The 22,516-nt window shown below is 45.7% G+C and overlaps 1 protein-coding gene across 1 annotated transcript; it reads left to right on the top strand.

Annotated features, from left to right (window-relative positions):
* Positions 1–1,410: 1,410 nt before the first annotated feature.
* On the top strand, positions 1,411–18,392 carry CSRNP1 (cysteine and serine rich nuclear protein 1). Its single transcript, XM_006264789.4, has 5 exons — positions 1,411–1,494; positions 8,642–8,843; positions 11,620–11,879; positions 12,486–12,782; positions 14,168–18,392. The coding sequence occupies exons 2-5, from the start codon at positions 8,666–8,668 to the stop codon at positions 15,176–15,178; spliced, it is 1,746 nt and encodes a 581-aa protein (XP_006264851.1). The 5' UTR covers positions 1,411–1,494; positions 8,642–8,665; the 3' UTR covers positions 15,179–18,392.
* Positions 18,393–22,516: the final 4,124 nt, after the last annotated feature.

The following is a 22,516-nucleotide window of genomic DNA, read 5'->3' as shown; positions in this document are numbered from 1 at the left end:
ACTTTACAATGCTTGATCCAATGGCACACCACGCCAGCGAACAAGTTTGCTGCGTCCCCTATCTCTCATCTGTCCAAACTTCCTTGGACACTTTCTTTAAGAAAGCAGACAAGACTCCAGAAAAACCTGAAGCCACAACTCCTGAGAAGACTCCAGCCAAGAGGCCTTCAAAAAGTCCAGCAAAGTCTCCTCAAAGAAGTCCTTCCAAATCAATAGGATTCCTATTTACAATATAAACACATTAATGTAGCTATATTACTTACCTATAACTGATTGACTACAAAATTCTGTGTTATTTTTGGTGAAAATAGGGTATCTGGCCTTGGTTCAGGAACCAATCCTCCATTAATAACATTGTTTCCTATGGGAAAATCAGTTCTGAGTTACAATGTTTCGACTTAAGAGGCAGTTCTGTGTCCTGAGTCTGAGGACTGCCTGTATATATATACATATATATGTATACACACACACATATATATATATATATATATATATATACAGGCAGTCCTCACACTCACGATATATATGTGTGCATCTCCCTGGAAGCAGAGAGGAGAGAGCAGAGGAGGAGAAAGAAAAGAAACCCCTGTGTGTGTGTGTGTGTGTGTGTCCCTGGAAGCAGAGGAGAGCAGAGGAAGGGAAAGGAGAAGAAATGTGTGTGTGTGTGTGTGTGTGTGTGTGTGTGTGTGTGTGTGTGTGTGTGTGTGTGTGTGTGTGTAAGCAGAGGAGAGCGGAGGAGGGAAGGGAGAAGAAACCCCTATATATATGTGTGTGTGTGTGTGTGTGTGTGTGTGTGTGTGTGTGTGTGTGTGTGTGTCTCCCTGGAAGCAGAGAAGAGCAGAGGAAGGGAAAGGAGAAGAAACGTGTGTGTGTGTGTGTGTGTGTGTGTGTGTGTGTGTGTGTGTGTGTGTGTGTGTGTGTGTGTGTGTAAGCAGAGGAGAGCGGAGGAGGGAAGGGAGAAGAAACCCCTATATATATGTGTGTGTGTGTGTGTGTGTGTGTCTCCCTGGAAGCAGAGAAGAGCAGAGGAAGGGAAAGGAGAAGAAACGTGTGTGTGTGTGTGTGTGTGTGTGTGTGTAAGCAGAGGAGAGCAGAGGAGGGAAGGGAGAAGAAACCCCCGCTCTCCCCCGCTCGCTGAGCTGAAGTCGCCCCCCGCCGCGAGCCAGAGCAGGCTAAGCCCAAGCCGCGCCAGGCCGTGCGCTCCCATTTCGCAGGCGGGCAAGCTGAGGCCGGCGGGCTGGGCTGGGCCGGGCGGCGCTGCGCGGGCTCCAGGCGCCTCCCCCGGAGGCCGAGCGCCGCGGCGGGGCCGGGGAGGAGCAGGATGCGCGGGGCTGTCACCGCCTGCGTCAGCCCGGAGTTTTCCCGTGACGGCGGCGGCGGCGGCGGCGGGGGCGGAGGCGGGGCGGGGCGCAGCGCGGAGCCCGCAGAGCCAGGCGCGGGCGCTCAGACCTGCCGCAGCCGCGCGCGGTGCGAGCTGAGCCGCGCTCCGTCCCGGTAGGTGCGGGGTCTGGGGTCCGGGGTCCGGGCTGCGGGGCGGGGACGGGACAGGTGCGAGCCTGCTGGGGAAGGCTGCGGCTGCGGGTGCGGGAGCCGAGGCGATGCCCGGGCTGTGCCTCTCCTCTCCCCTCGGAGAACAAACGGGAAGGACCATGCCGCGGGTGGGAGCGGACGAGGAGTTTCCTAGGCCGAGCGCACTTCGCGCTGTCCGTGCCGGCAGCGCCGGGACTCGCACCTCCTTTGTACGCGGTGTTGCTGGGCGCTGTGCGCGTGCGGCCGTGGCCCTTTCCGAGAAAGCAGGGGTGTGTGGAGGGCAAATGGCAAACCCATCTTCTGGCGCGCCCGGGGCTGGGGGCGGGGGCCGGCGCGCGCTGCCTAAATCCTCCTGCTCCCGATGTACTTCCCCGGCTCCGTCACTGCCACAGGCATAAACTTTTGACGCTCCAGACTGACTCAGGCTTTTATTCGGTGGCACTGAATAATTCAGCTTTTGCCATCGCCTGGTAGGCAAGAGTCTATTTTTACCCAGAGGGAGGTTATGAAACCTTAAACCCGGCTGAGTTAAAATGATCTAGTCTGAACGGGAAAGCCTGGCTTCGGTTTCTTGGGAAGCTGCGGGCAAGCCGACTGCGCCTGGCTGTACGCTTCCCCGTCTATATCGAGGCTGGCTCTTTTTATGGGCGCTTTCCCAGAAATCGTAAATCAAAATCGGTTGTAAGGGTGAAGAATATCACAGTGGCATTATGGAAACCACTTGAGTAAATACTCAGCTTATTAAAAGAGCTTGAATGACTGCGCAGCGAACCAGGGGCAGAGTAATGATTATTAAATAATCGAAAGGCTGCAGCGAAAGCGTCCTGTGAGGGTGTCAGGGAGCGCAATGAAAAGCAGTGCTCTACACTAAATTTCTGCTAATGCGAGATACCAAGGTCATCTGACCTTCAGTAAACAGCAGCATGTAGATGAGTGCCACCTAGTCTGAAAAGAGACGGTAACAATTGCACTTTCGTTCTCCAGCCTTGCTCCAGGAGTGTTTTCAGTCATGCCTGACTAAAATGTGTGTGGTTGTTTTTAAACTAATATTTACTCCTGTCAGACCTGCACAGCTACCATCGCTCGGGGGAAGTGAGTTGGATCCTAATCTGACTCATGAACAGAATTGGTAACTAATTTTCAGCCAGAAAATCTTCACAGGCAGAAGGAATCCACCCTGATTCCCATGTTTGAGGCTGATGTTATTGGGGAGGGGGGCTCATCTTTTTTTTTTGCTTGCGAAGTGTGCAGACTTTGACAGAAAGCTTTCTACAAGAAGATCTTTAAAGTCCATTACATTTTACAAAGCTGCTTTTCAGAATAAAGTTGGCTTCCCATTACTTCTGCACCAATTCTGCATTTATCCAGGCTCTGGCATCCTCCCAACATAAGACTAAATTTTAAAATACCCCTGTCGGTGGATAAACACTGCAGGAGAGGGTTTCTGGAGCGCGGGGCCAGTTTACGGCCACCGAGATTAGCAGATGCCGAAATTACAACTACTGGCTTGAACATCAGAAGTTTCTGAGTTTTTATGCCCGTGGCTGCTGCAGTGCCCCCTGCTTCATACACAGTGTAGCCGTGTGTGATGGCCTCAAAAGTATCATGTAAATAATTTCCTCTCCAGCAACAAAAAGGAACAGTGAGTTGCATATACAGCCCTAATGTTTCAATGTGAAGTTTGTTATAAATAGACTAAACTAGCCCTGGTACTGTTTTTGGTTGCTTTCCTCTTTGGCTGGCTAGACAAATGCCAAACCTTCTTAAATCGAAATGACTCGAAATATTCACTGTTGACATGTCGCCCAGGAGTAGGGTAGTTACACTGGAATGCAAGGAATTAATGTTTTATTAGGGCTTCACCCTGCAACTTGCTGAGAGCCAGGAATAGGATTTAGCAGACTGCAGTTTGCTTCCCCCTCCCCACTAGATATAACCCCCTCTCCTCCCTCCTCCCCAAGTTTGATGTTTTAAAGAGAGAGAGAGGGAGGAATGCACATCTGGGCTAAATATTTGTTAGAAAGTATTCCCAGGATAGTGGGAGTTGTGATGCCAGAGAGGAATTCCTGTGGGTTTGATCCATTGCATTATGTACTTGTTCAAAAAGCTGTTTTCAGTAAAATAGATGAGTAAGAAGTTGTAGCCAAGAACAGAATGTCTTTTTGGCAGTGAAAGGAAGATGGGATTATTTTATTTCAGGTTATATTTTTTAAAAAAAGGTAAAACCCCTCCCATAGCATACAGGACTTGCAGACTTTGTAACTGCAATTTTAGAAGCTTTTTTTTCCCCCCCAAGCTGCTGTTTGCAGTTTCTATGGCTTCATCTTAAATCCCTATCTACGTCCTGTGCAGAAAAGAGAATTGTGGAATCACAGCAATTAAAATATCCTCACCGGTTATGAATTGGTTTTCTAGTTTTATTGGCTGAGCAGCCAGTGTTTTATGAGAGAGAAATTTTCGAGGCACTATTCAATCCATTAGCCCAAATCCTGCTCTCAGATGCTTGGGGGTGTTGTGGAAAGGATGACCGTCCTCTCAGTTGAACACTTTTCAGTAGGGGAGACAGTATTGGTACAGTTCATGCAAAGGTTTTGAAAACGGTACCTGGGAAATGTTCCAACTCAAAATCATGAAAAGAGGAGGCGGGTGGGGGGTGGGGGAGAAGGGGGTTAGAATTAATGTGTAATGGGTGGAGGGAGCAGTTCACTAAAAGCTTTTTCCCATTAATTGAGAATCGTGTTTGCACGAACTCTACTTATGAATTGACAACGCAATAAATATTTCAAATAACTTTGTCACCCCTTAGTATCTCCCCCCTCCACACACACACATTTTTAGCTCATTTCATCTGCACGGAGAGCAGTGGCAGATAATTTTCCTTCTTCCGTTGGAAGGAAAGTATTTAGTGCACGATGATCACTTTTGTAAAGGGCACTTGCATTAAGGAATCCTAAATTATAACCTCCCTTTATCATGCCTTGTATTTGCCTTAATGATCATTGGATTCAATCAGTTTATCTGAGATGTAATTTACTGTTCCCCATAAATAAACCCAGGTTTGTAGGCATGTCTGAGCTAGTATGTTAGCTTTTATCTGAGGACTTCTGCACTTGATAGCAAGACCACTGTCAAAGGGGGGTCATTTAGACCTGCCATTATGAGAATCAGCCTGGAATTGCATGGGCTAATTAAGCAAATGGAAAAGGGCTATTTTGTACATGGTCATGTGTTTTGTCATAGCCTTGACTTTCAGTATTTCTAACACGTCCATCTTGGGCAGCAAATGAAAGTGTTGTGGTCGCGATTCTCAGCTGCACAGGGGTAGCCCATCCATGTCAGCAGGCTGCTGGATGTGTTTCTTGAAGCCCATGGTAGTAACTGAGCCAGCGGGGGGGGGGGGGAGAGAAGGGGCAGGGGCCGGAGGTGCAGACGCAGTGCCTTGGCCAGACTTTGGCTGTTGGTAGACCGTGGAAGATGGTTGTGGCTGACTGCACTGTAGGTGGCCTGTGAGCAGAAATTTCGAAGGTAATAACTCTTATATAGCAGTGGTTTACATTGTTCTGGGAAAAAAAATGTTTCTGGCAGTAAGAGAGCTTGACGAGAAAGGATTATTTTTTCCCCCACTTTAACTTTAGTTTTGTAGGGTGACCTTGACTACTTCTGTAATACCTATATCAGTTGAAAGCAGGTAGTCAAAATTGCGTGGGCTTGTTCAGCTTGGATTTAACTGCCTTGGCCAATCCTTTTGCAACATGACGGTATCTGCTGTTTGATGTCCATCACGATAGTCACTGGGACGGCTCCGGAGAGTGCGGAGAGGGTGACTTTCATCCCCTTGTTCACGCGTGGGATCCCTTGCTAAGTCATGTAGCCTGAAGTCTGCGTGTTGGGGTTGAGTCTGGAAGCGGTGTAGCGCGTTCCTGTAGGCCGTGTACACACAGAAGCAAGTCTGCTTTACCAATGAGATGCCTGCCAGCAGGGAGGCACTAGGGAGCAAAAGAAGATTAGCTTTTAATGCAGCTGGGGGTGGCCTTAAACCACTGTGCTTTGAAAGGGGAAAAAACCAAAAAAAAATCCCAAACCCTCAAATAAGAGCAGCTAAGTAAAATTTCAGCCACTCCTAATTTTTCAACTTTATAATTGGAAAACAGTAGTTAAACTGAGCTGGAAAAAACCTCAGTCTCTGCACAGACCTGACTTCAAACCCTTTGCAGAGAAGACTGGGTCTCTAGGCTGCCTGCCTCCTGTTCATTTTGGAAAAGAAGAGGGAGCCTGGAGCACGCTCAGAAGTCAAAACCTGAAGGGACATTTCTATTGGCAACCAAGGTTGCTTTTTTGGAAGCTCAGGCTTTTTCATTTCTGTCTAATGGCGCTGGGGAGCTGAACAGAAAGTAGCAAAAGGGGTTAAGCCAGGTGTCAGGTTGGACATGTGGTGTTACTGATGCAAGATATCAAAATCCACCTTCTTCCCATCTGTTTTGGATTAAGGCCAAAAAAACAACCCTGGCAAAACCACCTGCAGCATTTCTTCTGTCTTCTTGACGTGCTGGTGCTATCGAGAAACACTATAAAGAGAGATTGGGGAAACAGTTCCCTTTTCACTAACATGAAAATATAGTTAGCAAAAATGTTCTTTATTAAGCCCAATAAAGGAGCAGTCTTTCCCCTCAGATTTGAAATGCGCCTGGCCTGGTACCTTTGTGGCTGCCTGGGGTTCAACGCAGCCACATTGTAGTAAATGATTAACTTCCTTTATAACCAAAGAGCCATTGCATCCAGCCTTTTTTTTTTTCCTTAACCTTTTAGAGGCTATTGTCTAAAGGAAATCTGTAAACATAGTTAATTAGTGTTTGTACAGAGCTATAAAGATATAAAGCATACTTTATATAGTGCTAAGTATTATTAGGCAGCACTATTGAGATATTTAAAATCCCATCATTAAGAGGTTTTGAAATCTCTGTATTTTTGCATGCTTGGCACAAGGTTTTACATTCTTACGGCAGAATTAACATACACAGACATGCAAAGGGGAGAGATAATAATACAAATATTGGCACAAAGAATACATCTGGTTTTCTGCAAAAGCCTAACCTGGATGTGCTAGAAGGAGCAGGAGGTCTTGGCCTTCTGTAGTGTGTAACACTGGTCTTGCTAAAGCTTTGTCAAAGGATCTCAAGCTTGTTTCAAATAAATACCAGACACGTCCTTGAGTTCTGATTTCGTGTAGCTTTAAAGGATGCTGTTGTAGCTGGCTTGTAAATTAAGAATATAAATGGAGCAGACTTGTGAGATTCCCCCTTTCCCACCTTCAGGAAATTCTGCGCAGCTCTCTGATCAGCAACAGGGTAAGCGCTCAGCTGCCTTCCCCAGATGTTTTCAGTTGAGTCCTCAACTGTGATTCAACCCCTCCTAAAATGTTGATTCAGTGTAATGCATCCAGAAAAGAGAAAGGAGCAAGCATCCTTCTGCTCCCCCCCCCCTCCCCCCTTCTTTGCTGCCTGTTCAGCTGTGCTTGGCTGGATCCAGTTCCTTAGGCTGCAGTGACAGTATTTCTCAGAATATCCTCTTCTTTTCATAGACGGCTCAAGTCGCTTACTAAAAAGCAGCAGTACTTGGGCCATGCCTAGTGACTGGAGTTGGCATCCTCCCTCCCTCAGCAAAACGGTGGGTGACTCGTATAAGCTGCACCTAGTTTTGGTTCAAGGGAGTTTCTGCCTTACAGCTGCAGAGCTCTTGGCTGTCATGATTTACAACCTCCCGCGATTTTTGCATGCTCGCTCACTCGCACGCAGGTTTGAATCAATCAAAACGAATCATTCTTCCAGTAATAATCTTGTTGTGATGTCTGGTTACATGCTCACCCACTTCAAACCTAAATACATCAGGAGTAATTTCTATAAAAAGAGAGGCATCTAGCACATTGCAGCTTGGGTTTAAAAGGAGATGTCCTTGGTCTGAACAGAGGCCTTGCCAACGGTGGCCTGGTCTCCGGGGGGCTCTCGGAAAGAGCGTAGGTGACATGATTCAGTTGGCATATCATGCAAACGTGTGTTGTCTCTTCGCTGCGGGAAACTGTTGTTGCAAAAACATGAAGGAATGAAGTTATTTAAGTCTTTTGGTGAGATGAGCTTTGGGAGAGAATGAACAAAATGTAGAGCGCCAGACGACCGCCCTGCTTTTAATGAGCTGCTGTTTTGAATGGGTGCCGTGTCGGAGATACGGCCCCGAATAAACAAAAATGGTTTATTGGACAGTGGGTTGAATGTGAGCAAAACTGACAGGAAAGGATGTTTCTTGCATTTAATGTATTTGTATTTCAGTGCTTCATTTAATAAGTCTGCGACTGTTTCCTCAGGGGACTGTGACAAGTAAATCACGCCGACAGATTGTTTTCTGCAAACTGGCTGATTTTTGTAATTAGCACAATGTTGGAGCCGAAGCTGCACAGAAAGAGATCTGGGCAGGGAGAGGACGTACAGGCTTCACTACGCAAAACAGAATACTTATTGTCCAGTAACATTTTGGTGGATTGAATGTGTGCGGGGAAGATCTCTCGTCCTCGTGTCTGCGTGTACTTAAGGCGCTGTTTTTAAGTGAAGCCTTTCCTTTGTGGGGAGGATGCAAGGGAAATGTTAGTTGACACTTAAAAGAGCCACCTGCCAAGCTTTTAGGTAGGGTAAAGTAGGCCAAGATGTGAGAACTACCAGGTGGGAGAGACTTGGATGGTTTCAAAAACAAGAGAAAACCTGTGTGCTCTACAGCTGTGACCTGGGGAAAGCTTTCATGGGGTGGGGGGATTAGTGGATGCAGAAATTGAACCGTGTCCTGTCGGGGCTGTGCGGCGATAACCTCGCTTTTGCACAAGTCGCACACCTGTGAATACATGGAGGTGACCTGAGCATGCCTGCCTCTGATCTCCTGTAGGGAGCGATGGTTACAACCTTGTTGAATTTCAGCTGAGCCGTCAAAGCAAGGTGCAAGAGGCCTCGAGAGCTCCCTGCCTGGGTGAATTGCACAAAAAAACAAAAACAAAAAAGCCAAAAACAAAGCAAGCAGCCAGTGTCTGTTGTTGCCCTTGCTTCATTTTCCCCTTCTCCCTTTCTTTTTGCAGTTATATGAAACGTCCAGAGTAACCATGAGTGGAGTATTGAAAAGGAAGTACGATGAACTGGAGGATGACGCCACCTACTGCTCCTCCTCCTCCTCCTGCTCCCCGTTCTCCTCTTCTTCCGCTTCCTCTGGCTGGGAGTCGGATGAGGAAAACTCCCGAGGAGAAGCCAGGCCCAGCACTGCCTTAACCACCAACTTCACCCGTAAGTATCTCGCGGCGATGCTGCCCGGCGGAGCAGAGTTTGCAGGGATCAAGCCATCTGTTGCAACCTCACAGCTGCACGTGCAGACAGCTTCTACTTTTTCTCCAAAAAGTCTGCAAAGTTTGATTCATTGTCAGCTGGACTGGCCGTGATGACGAATGCATATCATCCTATCATTTTTTTCCCCCCAGTTTAATTAGCTTGTATTTTAAAGATTTCTTTCTTCAGCTGCTTGGGGGTTTTTTTCCATTGCGAGCCCTGATTCCCAGAGATAAAAACCTGGTGCTGTGATTGCCTCTGAAGTAACTAAGTGGATAATGAGGGGCTTGAAGGCTAGTATTAGGTGCCCAAAATTTTTAAAAAAATAAAACACTTAAAAATGATTAACTGGTAACTCAATTAGTTAATGCAAACCACTTCAGAGCTTGTTTCCTAAGCAAACAGGGTAGTCTGCCAAATAACATGACACCTTTGACGTTGGCACTGCTGCTTGTCCGGACAGACGCTGTTTTGTTTTCGCAGCAGCTCCTAGTTGCACGTGGGAAACGCGGAGAGACCTTCTTGTTGCTGTCCGAAAAGCTGCAGCAAGAGGCATCTTCAGCAAGGGAAAATGGCTTTACCAAGTAAATTGTACTCAAGGCCTGAGCGTGCCTTGTGGTTAAGGTCCACTTAGCAGACGCACACAAACACGCAGTGGTCTGAAAAGGCTTTAGCAGTCTTGTGATAATAAAGAGTCCCATTCTTTTTTTGTCCTCTAGGGTTTGTGAAATAACAGTGAATTTTTGGTAGTGTCTGGCTCAGTTGAGAAGTGTCAGAGATGAGTAAACAATTTGGGGGCGAGAAGCAAATGCCAAAGTAGAACCCACTGGGTACCAGATTTTTGTTTCAATTCATATTTTTAAGTGGTGAGCCCTAAGCATGACATCCTGTGCACAGGGAAAAGATACCATTCGCATGGCTCCAGTAACTGATACACATTCTCTAAAGCCCCTCCGGCATATTTTGCAGAAACTGCGACTACCATGGTTGCTCAAACAGTTCCTTCGATTAAAGATGAACTGGCTGTTATATTTTGAGAAATGTGTCGTGCTAAAAGTCCGACTGTCCTGCCTTGTTTCCCTAAGCTGCAGGAACACCAGAACCCCCCTCTTCCCTCCCAAGTTATCTGGCATCCTTTGGGTTCCTGGCCGGTCATTACAATTCGGCTCCGTAGTTTGCCCTGCCGTGGTTTGTTTGTGGTTCATACACTGGCTTTGGGGTCCAGAGACATAGGCCTTGCCATTGACTCCCTTTGTAGCTGCAGCAGGGGGGATGGAGATGTCATTTGACCTTTCTGTACCTAACTTATCATCCCATTATATAGACCAAAAAATCCATCAGCAGTCCTGTCTATTGAGACTGTAGGCATTTCCAGGAATGGACTCTTACAGTGTTTGTGCACAGCTCTTTGCATTGAGCTGTTCAGTAACCAACAGACTTAAGCTAAACCAATGTAGGCAATGGTTTCACCAGCCTGAGGGCCTCTATGCTAGCAGGTAACACTGCTTTGGTTGTGCATGTAGATGGTTTACTGCCTTTGGAAACAGATGTTCCACTATAACTAGAAACTTTCCATCCACAGTGCCTGGTCTTACTTGAAAGAGAGAGAATTTTTTTGTGATTTCTTAGTTGGTCTAATAAAAGGTCTCATCTCTGAACCAAGAGTACTAGAGTTTTGCATTTCTTGTGGTCTCAGACCAAGAGGGCTGCTGAATACATCCCTAGTCTTACTTGTACATTTGTCATAGTTTGGGCTGTAAAATTAGCCTCTTTTGTGCTGACAATGAAAACCTTTGTCTGCCATGAGCATTCTGCAGAGGTTATGGGCAAGCAACCCAAATTGTTTTTCACTTAAGAAAATTCAGGCCAACATGTTTGTGAACCAGCAAAGTAGTTCTTCTGCTAAAATTTCCACGGTTTGACATGTCTGGGTTGGTTCAGGCTAACGCACTCGATTTCTGGATTTGCTCTTGCAGATTAGCAAATCCCCAGCTGTTCTGTTTACGCTAGCAAATGTAGAACTAGGTATCTCAGGAGAGATTACTTTTTAAACTTTCTAAATATATAAAGCATGTTTCAGCAGTTTAAGATAAACCGGAGTCATGTATTGTCATGTTTATATTGGGATCACCTGCCTAAAGATTACCGTCTTTGCAGCTGCTCTCAAATTAGTCTCCTGAGAATAAACTGTAGATTCATAGTTCCTCCCAGTGGATGGTAAAAGGAAGTACCAGAAAAAACAGCAGTTCTGTTATTTTATGCTCTGCCTCATAAGCTTCAGCAGCAAGCCATTTGGGCATCTGCATAACAGCATCCGAGGTGTAAGTGTAGAGTTTCCTCAACCTTGTGGCCCTGGCAACATGCACGCGGGTCCTGAGGATGTATAAAATAACACACGCGTGTAGAACGTGTTGTGTGTTATGCTGTGCTGTGTTTGAGAGGATGTGTTTAAGGAAATTGGTATGGGAAGGAGAAAGAATAGTTGCCTCTTAGACTGAACCTGAGGGATGGTTCTTGCTGGTAGAAAGGTGTGGCTAGGATTTCTTGCTCAGTCTTTGAAATAAATGACTTCTTAACATGCAAGAAGCAATCTACAGATAGGCTGACTGAACACCATGCTGCTGATTTGTATAGAGTAACTGAAACTCTTGTGCTGTTTTGCACCTGATGACATTTATGCACATCTGTTCATAAGACAGGAATTTCGATTTCATGTGCCTTGTCACTTCTGTTTTAGCAACATCCATCCTGAAGAAAACCAAGCGGTTAAAGAAGAGCAATGTGGATTTCGACCGGGTCACTGTGTTCTACTTTCCACGCTGCCAGGGCTTCACCAGTGTGCCTAGCCGTGGTGGCTGTACCCTGGGGATGGTGAGCAAACACAGCTCGTCCAGGCAGTTCACCCTGGCCGAATTCTCCAAGGAACAGGAGACCGTCCGGCGGGAGAAGATTGAAGAGCGATTAAAAGAGGAGAAACTGGAGGCACTGAAATGGAAAGTGAGTACCAGCGTGAGACACTACTAGCTTGTGAACTTAGTAGTTCACGGCAGCTCTTCTACTTAGGGACATCTTGGAAGCCTTAATATTAGCTGTAACATAATGTGAATTTCCCAGGAAGCACAAGTTCTAGTCCAGCTCTGGTCAGCTCGCCAGCCTTGAACGATAGAGAACAGACACTGAATTTTATCCATTTAATAATTCTGCTCTGTGACCTTCATGGGGCTCTTTGGGTAACAGTGAGGGTGGGCCCAGGTGTCTGTGGTCAGCGTTTCCCCCTTGCTCTATTCAGGAGCATTTAGCAGCTGCCTGCTGCAGCATCTCCAAAGCTGCTGTATTCCAGGGGCAGGGTAAGAGCCAGCTCCTTCCCTTCCTCTAATCTACCCCTGCTCCATGGGGTAGGGCTCACTACGTGAGCTTACTTCTGTGATTCCTCTTTGTGGCCCTTTTAAGAAATGCCGAGATGCAGTCATAGAGAGGGGGGGTGTCTTTTCCCTTGGCTTAATCCTGTGTGTGCATGGATGGAGTGCTGCCTCCTGACCAACTCGGCATTAGCGTCTGCTGTGTGCGGTGCCTGACCCTGCTTTCCTCCCTTCTTGCGCGCAGCTAACCATGAATGGCACGAAAGAATCGGAGGAGGCCAACCAGCTCACCATTGAGGACATCTCTGACGACGACATCGACGTGAGCAACGTGGACCTGGAGGATGGCTTTTTCCTCCAGCCCTACCCTGCCAAAAAGAGGCGTGTTCTGCTCAAAGCCATGGGGGTGAAGAAGATTGACAAAGAGGAGAAACGGGAGCTGCATAACATCCGCCTGTCACGTGAGGACTGTGGCTGTGACTGCCAGGAGTTCTGCGATCCGGAGACCTGCAGCTGTAGCTTAGCAGGCATTAAATGTCAGGTACGTGCAGTTCGCTCGGCTGCCCAGGCTGCGCGTGGTGTGTTTCAGCAGCACGGGGTGTAAGTGGGTGAGGCTGGGAATGAAATGAGAGGGCGAAACATAATATTAGAAGGTCCTTTACACGGATTGGAACTACGCACAAGTGAGGGTCACAAACCTAGCCCTAAGCAGAAGGAAAAGCAGAGGCCTCTCAGCTTTCAACATACACAACTGGAAAGTGGAAGGCTAGCTAGTTTGGAGTCAGCACGTTTGAACAGATTCTCATGCTGCCATTACCAGGTTGTAAAATATGTTAGTTCTAACTTGCATTCGAAAAGCGGTTTCCATTAAAGGACACCATCAGAAGTGCCAAGTTACAGCCTACCTTAAAGATAATACCGGCGTGGGTTTTTGACGGCCCCCTTGGAATGGGCTATGGGTGCTGAACTTCTTAGCGCTTCCCGGTGCCTCCGTTTTCTGCGTGTTCCTGCAAACTTTCCACGCTAGGGGAAATGCACTAGGATTTTGCACTCTGAACAGTTTCAAACAAGGCCAGTGTTTGTTTAATGAGCCCCTCGCTCATGAAAACAGAAGAAGGTAGACTGGAAGGCTGCGGTGTAGGCCCATGCCTGCAAATAAATGCACTGCTTTTAGGTTTCATGCCAGGTCTCGTGTCCCCTCAAATCCCCCCCACTTAGTTTGTGGCAACTCAAGTGAGGTCAAGCTAGGCTGACGCTGTCTTCAGTGCTGCTGCACGTGATAGTGGGTCACTTGACATAGCCCTCAAAATCCACCCCCATTCCTGGCCTTGCTGATGGGATGAGGCTGGGTTAGATGTAGACAACTCATATTTTGTTGGCCCGTATCACAGTCTGAGATGCATCTGTAGTAGGCATCCATGTTTGTTTTTTCTTTTTTTTAAATGCATTCTGGTTTTAAATATGGCCGGGGGGGCTGCACTTAGTTGTGCAGGGGTATGGTCATTCACTCGCTGTCACGGCCGTGGGGATGGAAGTGCGTTTGTGTCCAGCGTACGTCACACATTCCTCTTCCCCTGGCCAGACCTAGGAGAGTACAAGTCTACAGCGGGTGCCAAGTAGAGCAGTCACTCTTCTAGCTCAGGGTAGGGACTTGGGATGGCTCTGGTTACAGGCATAAAAGATAAGTCACTATGTAACTTTTGAAACTTGTGTTTTGCTGTGAAGCTGGTTTTTCAAAGCCACCGGGAAAAAGCAATTTCAGTATAGCTTCTCAGGCATTATTAGTTTTAGGGTTGTTTTCATTCCTTGTGGTGACTTTTGCAATAAGCTGGCATTTCTGGGCATTGTGTATAGATAGTAATGCAGCTGTTGAAAGCGTCGGTAAATCTCCTTGGTCTAACCCGTGGCATCTCCTTTCCCCATCAGATGGATCACACGTCATTCCCTTGCGGCTGCACAAAAGATGGCTGTGGAAACACACAAGGGAGAATAGAGTTCAATCAGGCACGGGTGCAAACGCACTTCATCCACACCATCATGAAACTGGAACTGGAAAAGAAACAGCAGAGTAGTGAAAAGACCGTAGAGCCCGAGGCGACGTTCCGGGACAGGCTCCATCAGTTGGGGTGTTCGGTAGGGAAAACGGTGTTCGAGGAGCGAGCCATCCCACTGACACCAGCATTTCAATTCAACATGGACCTGGAGACCGTCGGGGAGAACAGCTGCAGCAGCGACATGACGGACTCCTCCGTCTCCTCCAACCAGAGCGAGGATTCGGAAGAGCAGTACGAGAGCGTCCCATCTGATAAGTCGCAGTCTGACGTCGACGATGACGGCTTGGCGAGGATACTCCACTTCAATGATTCTGATGTAGAAGAAAACAGTAATAATTGCCAAGATAATCTGAGCTGTTTCCATCCCACTGATTTCTTTAGCGCTAACATTGAAGACCAGTGTGACGCAAACGCTGAAAAACTCGGCACTGGAAACTACTCTAGCCATTTGTCAAACATCTCCGAATGCCTGGATGAAAATGCCAATCAGGACGCTAGTTGTTTTCTAGATGACACTGCCGATACGCACTGTGACGCGCTTTCTTGCTGCATGTCATCCCCAGCGGAGCAGTGTTCAAAGAGCTACACAGATCTCAGCCTTTCCTCTGACTCCTTGGATTTCTTTCAGTCATTCTCAGACTATAATTTGGGACCTCTTTACAACTCCTTAAAGGAATACGAGAACCTGGATAACTTTTCAGCTTTGCAATTCCAACTGCCTAATTTTCCCGGCTTCCCCCAGGCTGGAGACCAGAGCTCTTGCTTCCTGGAGTCTCTCATTGGCTTGTCTGAATCTGTCCCAGAAACCCCGGCCCCTTTCACAGACAATCAGCTTTTAGAAGATGCCATTAAGTCATCTCTAATGGAAACAGTGAAAGTTTAAAAAAGGCCAGCTTTGGCCAGCTGAACATTAAAACTGTAATGAAGAACTGCGTGATGGCAAACTTTCACTGAAGGAGGAACATACTGCAAAAGACTTTCTCAGCCGACAAATTGGTGTTGTTTTTTTTTAGTCTATAGAACATGGACATTTGAAATACTGCAGCTACAATCAGTTCTCTTGCTGTTTGTGCAAAATTTAAAAACTTTTATGGTTTGGGAAAACACATTAGAAGACTTTCTTTGAGTATCAATTTACCTGTGCTTTGTACAAACCCCCCTCCCCCCCCAAAACCAAAAAAAAAAAAAAAATGATTGAGACATACTGCTTGTTAACATTGTCAGTCATAATACGGCCCCTTCTAGAAACTTTTCAGTGTCGCAGAAACTTTTTAAAACAACTTTTGAATCTCTATTTATTGTGAAAAAGGATTTGCATAAGGGTTAGCCCAACATGCTCTTATGTTTAAATCAGACAAGGTTTACAGAAGAAAATCCATACACTAGAAACATAATCATATTTCATCTATTTATTGCAAATTCCAGAATGAAATAGCCACCGAAGCTTGAACTAGCATGAAACCTTATTTAAATTGGTAATACCTCAGATGTATTATGTGTACAATCATGTTTTTTGCATAATATATCTGTATTTATTTATTTTTTACCTTTTAGTACATGAGTAGCACTGTGGTTTATCAATGACCTGGAAGTGCAATAAAGTCTTTAGCAGCATGCAGCCTAAAGATGACAACACTGTTTTGGAAAGACTGAAAGGCGTTAACTTTAGCGACCATCAAATCCCTTTCCAGTCCTTGTCTAACATTTCTTAAAAGAGCCTCAAGCTGGCGAGGGTGTCTTCATAACTGCATCCTCTTTGGTAGCTAAAAATCCTTTAAGGGATAGAACTATACAGAGGTGTGATGTCCATAATTCTGCTATGGAAAACAAACCCATAAACTATTCAAGAAATAATATGAACTATATTTAAAAAGAAAAAAAAACAAACCTTTTTCATAAATTATTTTATAATTTATTTAAGTTCCTAAGGATTTGGCCATGAGATCTTTTAGGAGATCTGTTATGGTGCCTGAATATGCAGAGGAACCATTAGCAGCAGAAGGTGTATCGAGAACCTCTCCAGCCTGTAGAACGGAGAGCAAAGCAAAGCTGTAGCAACACTGCTCGTGCTCCCGATTCAAGTGTTCCTTACTACTCTGAAGCATAAAGGGTATAACAGTGGTAAAGCATAGTAGGCCAGACTATTTATACTTGTTTTATAGATGAATTGATGAATAAATTAAAATGAAAATGAAGGTATTGGATTATTTATTGCTTTTATATAGTTTTAGGAAAACCTAAAAATGACTTAAAGCTGAAATAATTTGGAAGACTTTTTTTAAAAGAGAAAGTAGCATTTTAAGGGGTATTAGAGGCCTTCTGAGGCATGTGTGTTTAAACCAATCTGCAAACATGACACTATTTGGCCACTGCATACGATTGGATGTAATCTGTATTTTATTAGTACACTAAGTGCCTATGCCAGCAGTACTAATGTGTGTTGGTCTAGTTTGTATATCATGGTATAAACCTACCAGCTTTAAAAAAAAATGGAAACAGTGAAATCCTTTTCTGTGATGCAATCAATACCTGTAATTGAGCAATAGCCAGCTGGCACGTGGGGATACACTTTTCTTTACGGATCCTGGCATAGACTTTGATAAATGCCCAGATCCGCCCGTTTGAACAAGAGCTGTGCGTGTGACATACCCCACAGACTGCACTGAATTTAAGTGAATGGCATCTGCGTTGCTAAATAGCATATGCAGTGATCCAGGCAAGAAAAGATAGAGGTCAGTCAGTTTGATTTTCTTTTCTTTTCTTTTTTTTTTTTTTACGTTAAAAGCAAAAACCATCCTTGTGAAAAGCTTAGACAACACACTTCCATTGACTGAACTATTAATAGCCCAGACAACAGAAATTCCCCAGTTTGTACCTGCTAGTTATTAAGTGATTGTTTGTACATACAAATTGGCACGGAGAAGTTGCCCACAGCCAACCAGCAGTTGGGAAACTCTCATGTCTAAATATTGCAAAGCTGTTATGGTTTTTGGTTTTGTTTTGTTTTTTCTTAACGTAGATCTCTTGGATTGAGCCAATCGACCTTAAAATGGACGTAAGTTATTTTGAGCAAACTAAGCTGACCCTCTGCAGCTGTGACTAACAGCTGGGTTTCACTCTGGCTGCAGGCTGCATTGCTGAGGAGTCATTGGTGCTGTCTGATTTTTAACTTCAGCAGGCTCTGGTCGTCTCCCTGGGACCCTGCGTCTTCCCAGCCGGAGTCCCGGTTACCCTGCCTGAGCCGTGGCATTCCTTCCACACTGGACCCCTTACCGAGGACCCCGCACTGTGCTGCACCGAGCCATGGTACATTTGGTCACAAGTGTCACCTGGCAAGGATTGCTGGATGGCACTTGGCTGGCAGTGCAGGAGGGCCGCTGTAGACATACATACTACTGGCAGATGGAGGATTCCAAGGATATTTTTTGTACTGAAAGATCCCATTCAATTATCTAATTGGTGGTAGTTTCTATCCTTCAGACTGCATCAACCATACTGACAAAAAGTGTCTGGTACCGTTCTGTATTTATTGGCACTAATGTAAGATTATGTTTTAGAACATTCCTAGGTTTCTCTGCATATATAAATATATATATATAATTTTAAAAATGAGTGATGGGGATAAAAACTCCTGCCTTCATGAATTTTTTTTCCTATAATTTATTCCTTTTTTGCGTTGGTGCCAAAAAAAAGAAAGAAAGAAAAGATTTGTCCTTCCTTTTTTTTTTTTTTTTTTTTTTTAGGGCACTGAACTGTAAATATATCTATTTTTTTTTTCCTCTTGGTATCTGTGTAAAAAGTTGCCTGTTAAACAGTTTAAAAACTGGGTATTTATTGACACAATCTGTAATTATCTAATGTATTGATTGAAACGCTTTGGTTTCAACATAGCTTTATTTTAGCTTCCTTTGTGTATATATTGTGATTATGTTGCTTAAAGGTACAAGTAAGAAGAAAAAAAAAAAAAGCTTTATTTTTACTTTATCCATTTTCATTTGTTACCAAAAGCATATTTGTCTACAGCTGCTGTCTCTCATTTCATCAAAGCGATATGAAGAAATTTCCATTACACTTTCAATAAAACCATTTTGTTTGAATATGGCAGTGTCTTTGTCTTGCTTATGTTTTATTTTCATGCTGGTTTAAAGGTTTGCCAGCTTACAAGTCCAGAATACAATACATTGGGCTTTTCCCCGCCCAACTATTCTAAATTAGAAGAAAAAAATCTTTGCAGCCAATAGTTGCAGGCACGTCTGAATATCTGTATAGGTATTTACTAACCTCCTTGATGCACCTGCCTTCCAGGTACATCCTCACTAAGAAAGCAGGACTGTTCTTCACATTACTTGTCATGAGGATTTAATCTGAAGGCAAGAGGAGAGAAAGGGGAAGAGCAGTTTAAGGCCTCAGTGGATGTGTCTACATGTGTGCTTTACTGCGGAGTAGACTAATTTACTGCACAGTAAAGCATTACCATCTACAAGTGCGCTGCAATTAGGGCACAGTAGATTAATTTACTCTGGTGTCGGATAGTGCTGGCTGCATGGAACCATAGAAATGTAAGGTTGGAAGAGACCTCGAAAACCACTGCTCTAGACCAAGCCTGGCAGATAGTTGTCTACCCTGTCTTTTAAACTCTCTAATGAAGATTTCACAGCCTGCCCAGGTAACCTGCTCTGGGGTCTTTCTTAATGTACAGCATAAATCTTCCTTGTTGCAAATGAAAGCTGGCTTCTTGCCTTCCATGTTCTCCAGTGAACTCAGAGAACATTGCTCCTTATCCTCTTGATGGTGAGCTTTTCCCGTTTGGATCATGGTTAGTGTCTTCTCTGTTTTCCCTTTCTTAAACAAACCAAACCCAATTCATTCAGCCTTTCCTCAAATTCGTTTTTTAACCATCACATCCTTGCTACTGATGAGATGGTTTCTGCAGTGGTTGCAGTACTCCTGCTAGCTAGTGCATCCCAGGATGAGACTTGCCTTTTTTGCAGTAGCAGCATAACCTTCTTGACGTGTTGAGTTTTTCTTATCCGTTCTGACCCGCAGCCCCTGCGCCTTGTTGGGAAGGATGGCATATAAATAAATAATACATACATACTGCTGTCTGGCCAGATATTTCCCCATGTTTTTGCATTTGAGTTCTTCCTGCGTGTAGTGGTTGTCAATATTTTGTCTTGCTGATTTCAGATCCTCTCTCCAATCGGCTCAGAATATTTTTAATCCCTACCATGTCCTTCATAGCGCTTGCATCCCCTGCTGTTGGGGAGTCAGCTGCAGACTTCATAAGTGTGCTTTCTACCCTGCTGGCCAAGTCATTAATAAAAAAATTGTATGGAACTGGGCCTTGGACAGACCTGGAGCGCCCCAGTTGAAATATCCACCCAGTTTGACTCTGATAATGATGCCCTTTGAGAGCAATTTTCAAACTGTTTATGAATCCATCTTGTAATGATTACAGCTAGACAATATTTGCGTGGCATATGAGAATGTAGTCGGGGAGAGCATCAAAAGCCTTCAAAATATATTGCAACTATTTTTTACTTTAGCCATTAAGCCAGTTACTGTGTCTAAGAAGGACATGATAGGTTTGAAGCAATCTCTTCTTGATAAATGAATTTTGACTGTTCCTAGGTTTGAGAGATTGTTTAAGTCGCCTTATTATCTACTAGGTACTGACAAATTAATAATCTGTTCCAAAATCTTTCTAGGGCTCAAACTTAGGCCAGCCGGTCCATAATTCCTCTTTGGTTTTCCTTTCTCCAGCTAGTACAAATTAAGAGCATAATTTTATCCCCTGCTGAAGATAAGACTTCAGGCTATGCTAAGACAACCTTTTTTTACCACAAACTAATGGACTGAGTTATAAATAGAATGATAAAAAATGAGAGGAGAGACTTCAAGAGGTCACATCTAGTCCAGCCCCAGCTAAATCATCCCAGCAGGGCTTGTCTGTTCTCAGTGGTGACAGATGATGGAACAAGGAGCAATGGTCTCAACTTGCAGCAAGAGAAGTTGAGACCATTGACACCACCTCTCCGGGTAACCTGCTCCAGTGCTTTACTACCCTCCTCGTGAGAAAGTCTTCCCTAATATCCAACCTAAACCTCCCTTGCTGCAACTTGAACGCAGGTAAGGGAGCTCACTTGTTTGTCAAGATTACTCTGGATACTCCTCTATGTCTTGCTCCTGCGCAAGTAGCTGTCTGCAATAGGAAACAGGCACTGTAACGGCAGCAGCAGCCATCAGGATGTGGAGAGGGTTTGCCATCTCTTCTAAGCAGTCATCCTTTGTCTTCTGGTACCAGCTGGGAGCTCATTGCTGAAGCCCAGGCAGGTCAGAGCACTGAATGAAGGCAAATGCCTGGTGCTGGTCCTCTTCCTAAGCACAGGGAGCAGCACAGAAATGAAGTTGTGGGCCTTTTGAGTCCTCTGAACCAGAAGCCCCAACTGTGAAGACCTAGACAGATTGGGTAGAGGCATGGCCCAGAACCAGATGCTGATCAGCAATGAGAAGTGCTTTCCAAGCCCAGGTGGGATGCAGCCATAATGACACATCCAGCCCTGGACTGGCTCTCCCATACTGCATTTCCCCAAACAGCTGCTGCCCACTATCCTCCACCTGCCAAGGTTACTTTGCCACAGTCAACAACAAGTGGTTCTCCAATGTTTTATAGCTCCCGCTACCTGCTGGCTCAGAAGCTGCCTGGAAGAGCACAACAGACAGGGACAGCTCCATCGGTGCCCGAGGGAGCCTTATGCAGCATGGGACACCTGCCACAGACAAGGGTCACGGAGGTATCAGAGCAGGCAAACTTTTCCATCTAGGCTTCTCATGAGAGGCTCAACCAGGAGCAGGCCCCTTGTCCAATGACCCTGAAATGCAGCCTCTAGAGGATACTTTCGGATCATGCCAACAGCATTGTCAGGATTGGCGTCGCTGGTCTTCCAACCTGATGTCCTCCCTGTTTGAACACATGCAGCATTTGTGTATCCTTCTGGTTCACAAGGTGTGAAAAAGGCTGATTTGCATCTTACAGCCCCCTCATGTCGTTTGCACCCTTATCCTCATGCTTTCTTCACCCTCACACACTCCCAGCCACCTTCCTGGTGGCTGTCCTTACAGCCGGGAGGGTTGGCACGATGCAGGCATTACTGGCAGATACCCATTCTCACTCCCACAGGTGAGGGGATGCTGAAGCCTCATCATTCACTTGAGCAAAGCCCTGTACTTCCCCAGCCAGCACACACAGATCCCAGAGGATCCAAGCTTCATGTTTTAGATGGCGTCAAGCACATGGGACAGACTGTGACAGATCAGGCTGTCTCCTCCCAGGGATCACTCAGTGCAGCACGCGCTGCACTCCACGCTGCTCCCATCTTGCGTCAGAGACACTCACCACAAGCCCAAATATCTTCTGCAATTCTCCTAAGAAATACAATAATTTTGCTCAGAGTTGGCAGGGGCTCGGGCCGTGCCTTTACTACGTGTTAGCACTGAAGTTGGCTGCCTTCCCACTGTGAGCAGGCTGCTCTGAAGTCTCTGCTGAGCTGACTGTAGCAGAGTGTCCTCGGGGCCTCCTGCTCATTGAGGATGACCTTGTTCATCACCAAGTGACTCTCAGAAAGCAGAATTTCTTCCTGGCGATGCTGTGGTTTGTTGAGATGTTGCATCTCCTCCCATGCCTGCCCTTATCCCCACTGCTTTGATGTCGATGGTGGATGGGGCCTCTGAATTGGTGAAGATACCAATTGGTGAAGATACCAAGCCAGCAATACATTGGCTCAAAGGCATGATTTTTTAAGCTGAGTTAGACTTGTGCAAGCTGCAGTGTGGACACTTATTTCTGTTTAAGCAACAGTTTTAGTTTAGCTTAAACCAGGGCTGTCCAACTTTGGTGCAGCCAGGGCCCATACTTGGCCCCCAGGCTCCTCTTCCCTACCCCCTCTCCCTTGGGGTCTTGCCCTACCCTGGGCCACTGGGGCAGCTTCACGCCATGTGGAAGGGAGGTTGGGGACACGATAAGGTGCAGGTGGCAGATGCATCTTCAACAGACTTTGCCAGGCAAAGGCTTTGACCTCCCATGTAGGAGGAATGTGCTCAGCAGGAGGGAGACCATGGAGACTGGACTTTTAGCAGAGGAACAGCTTCTGGGAGGTAAAGTGCCCCTTCTGTATGGGTATCATCACTTCTTTACACATCCGTGCCAAATAATCCCTTGGAG

Source organism: Alligator mississippiensis, chromosome 5, assembly GCF_030867095.1.
Source record: "Alligator mississippiensis isolate rAllMis1 chromosome 5, rAllMis1, whole genome shotgun sequence".
Classification (NCBI taxonomy): domain Eukaryota; kingdom Metazoa; phylum Chordata; order Crocodylia; family Alligatoridae; genus Alligator; species Alligator mississippiensis.
Note: the sequence above shows the minus strand (reverse complement) of the source record. Positions and strands in the feature narration are given on the sequence as shown.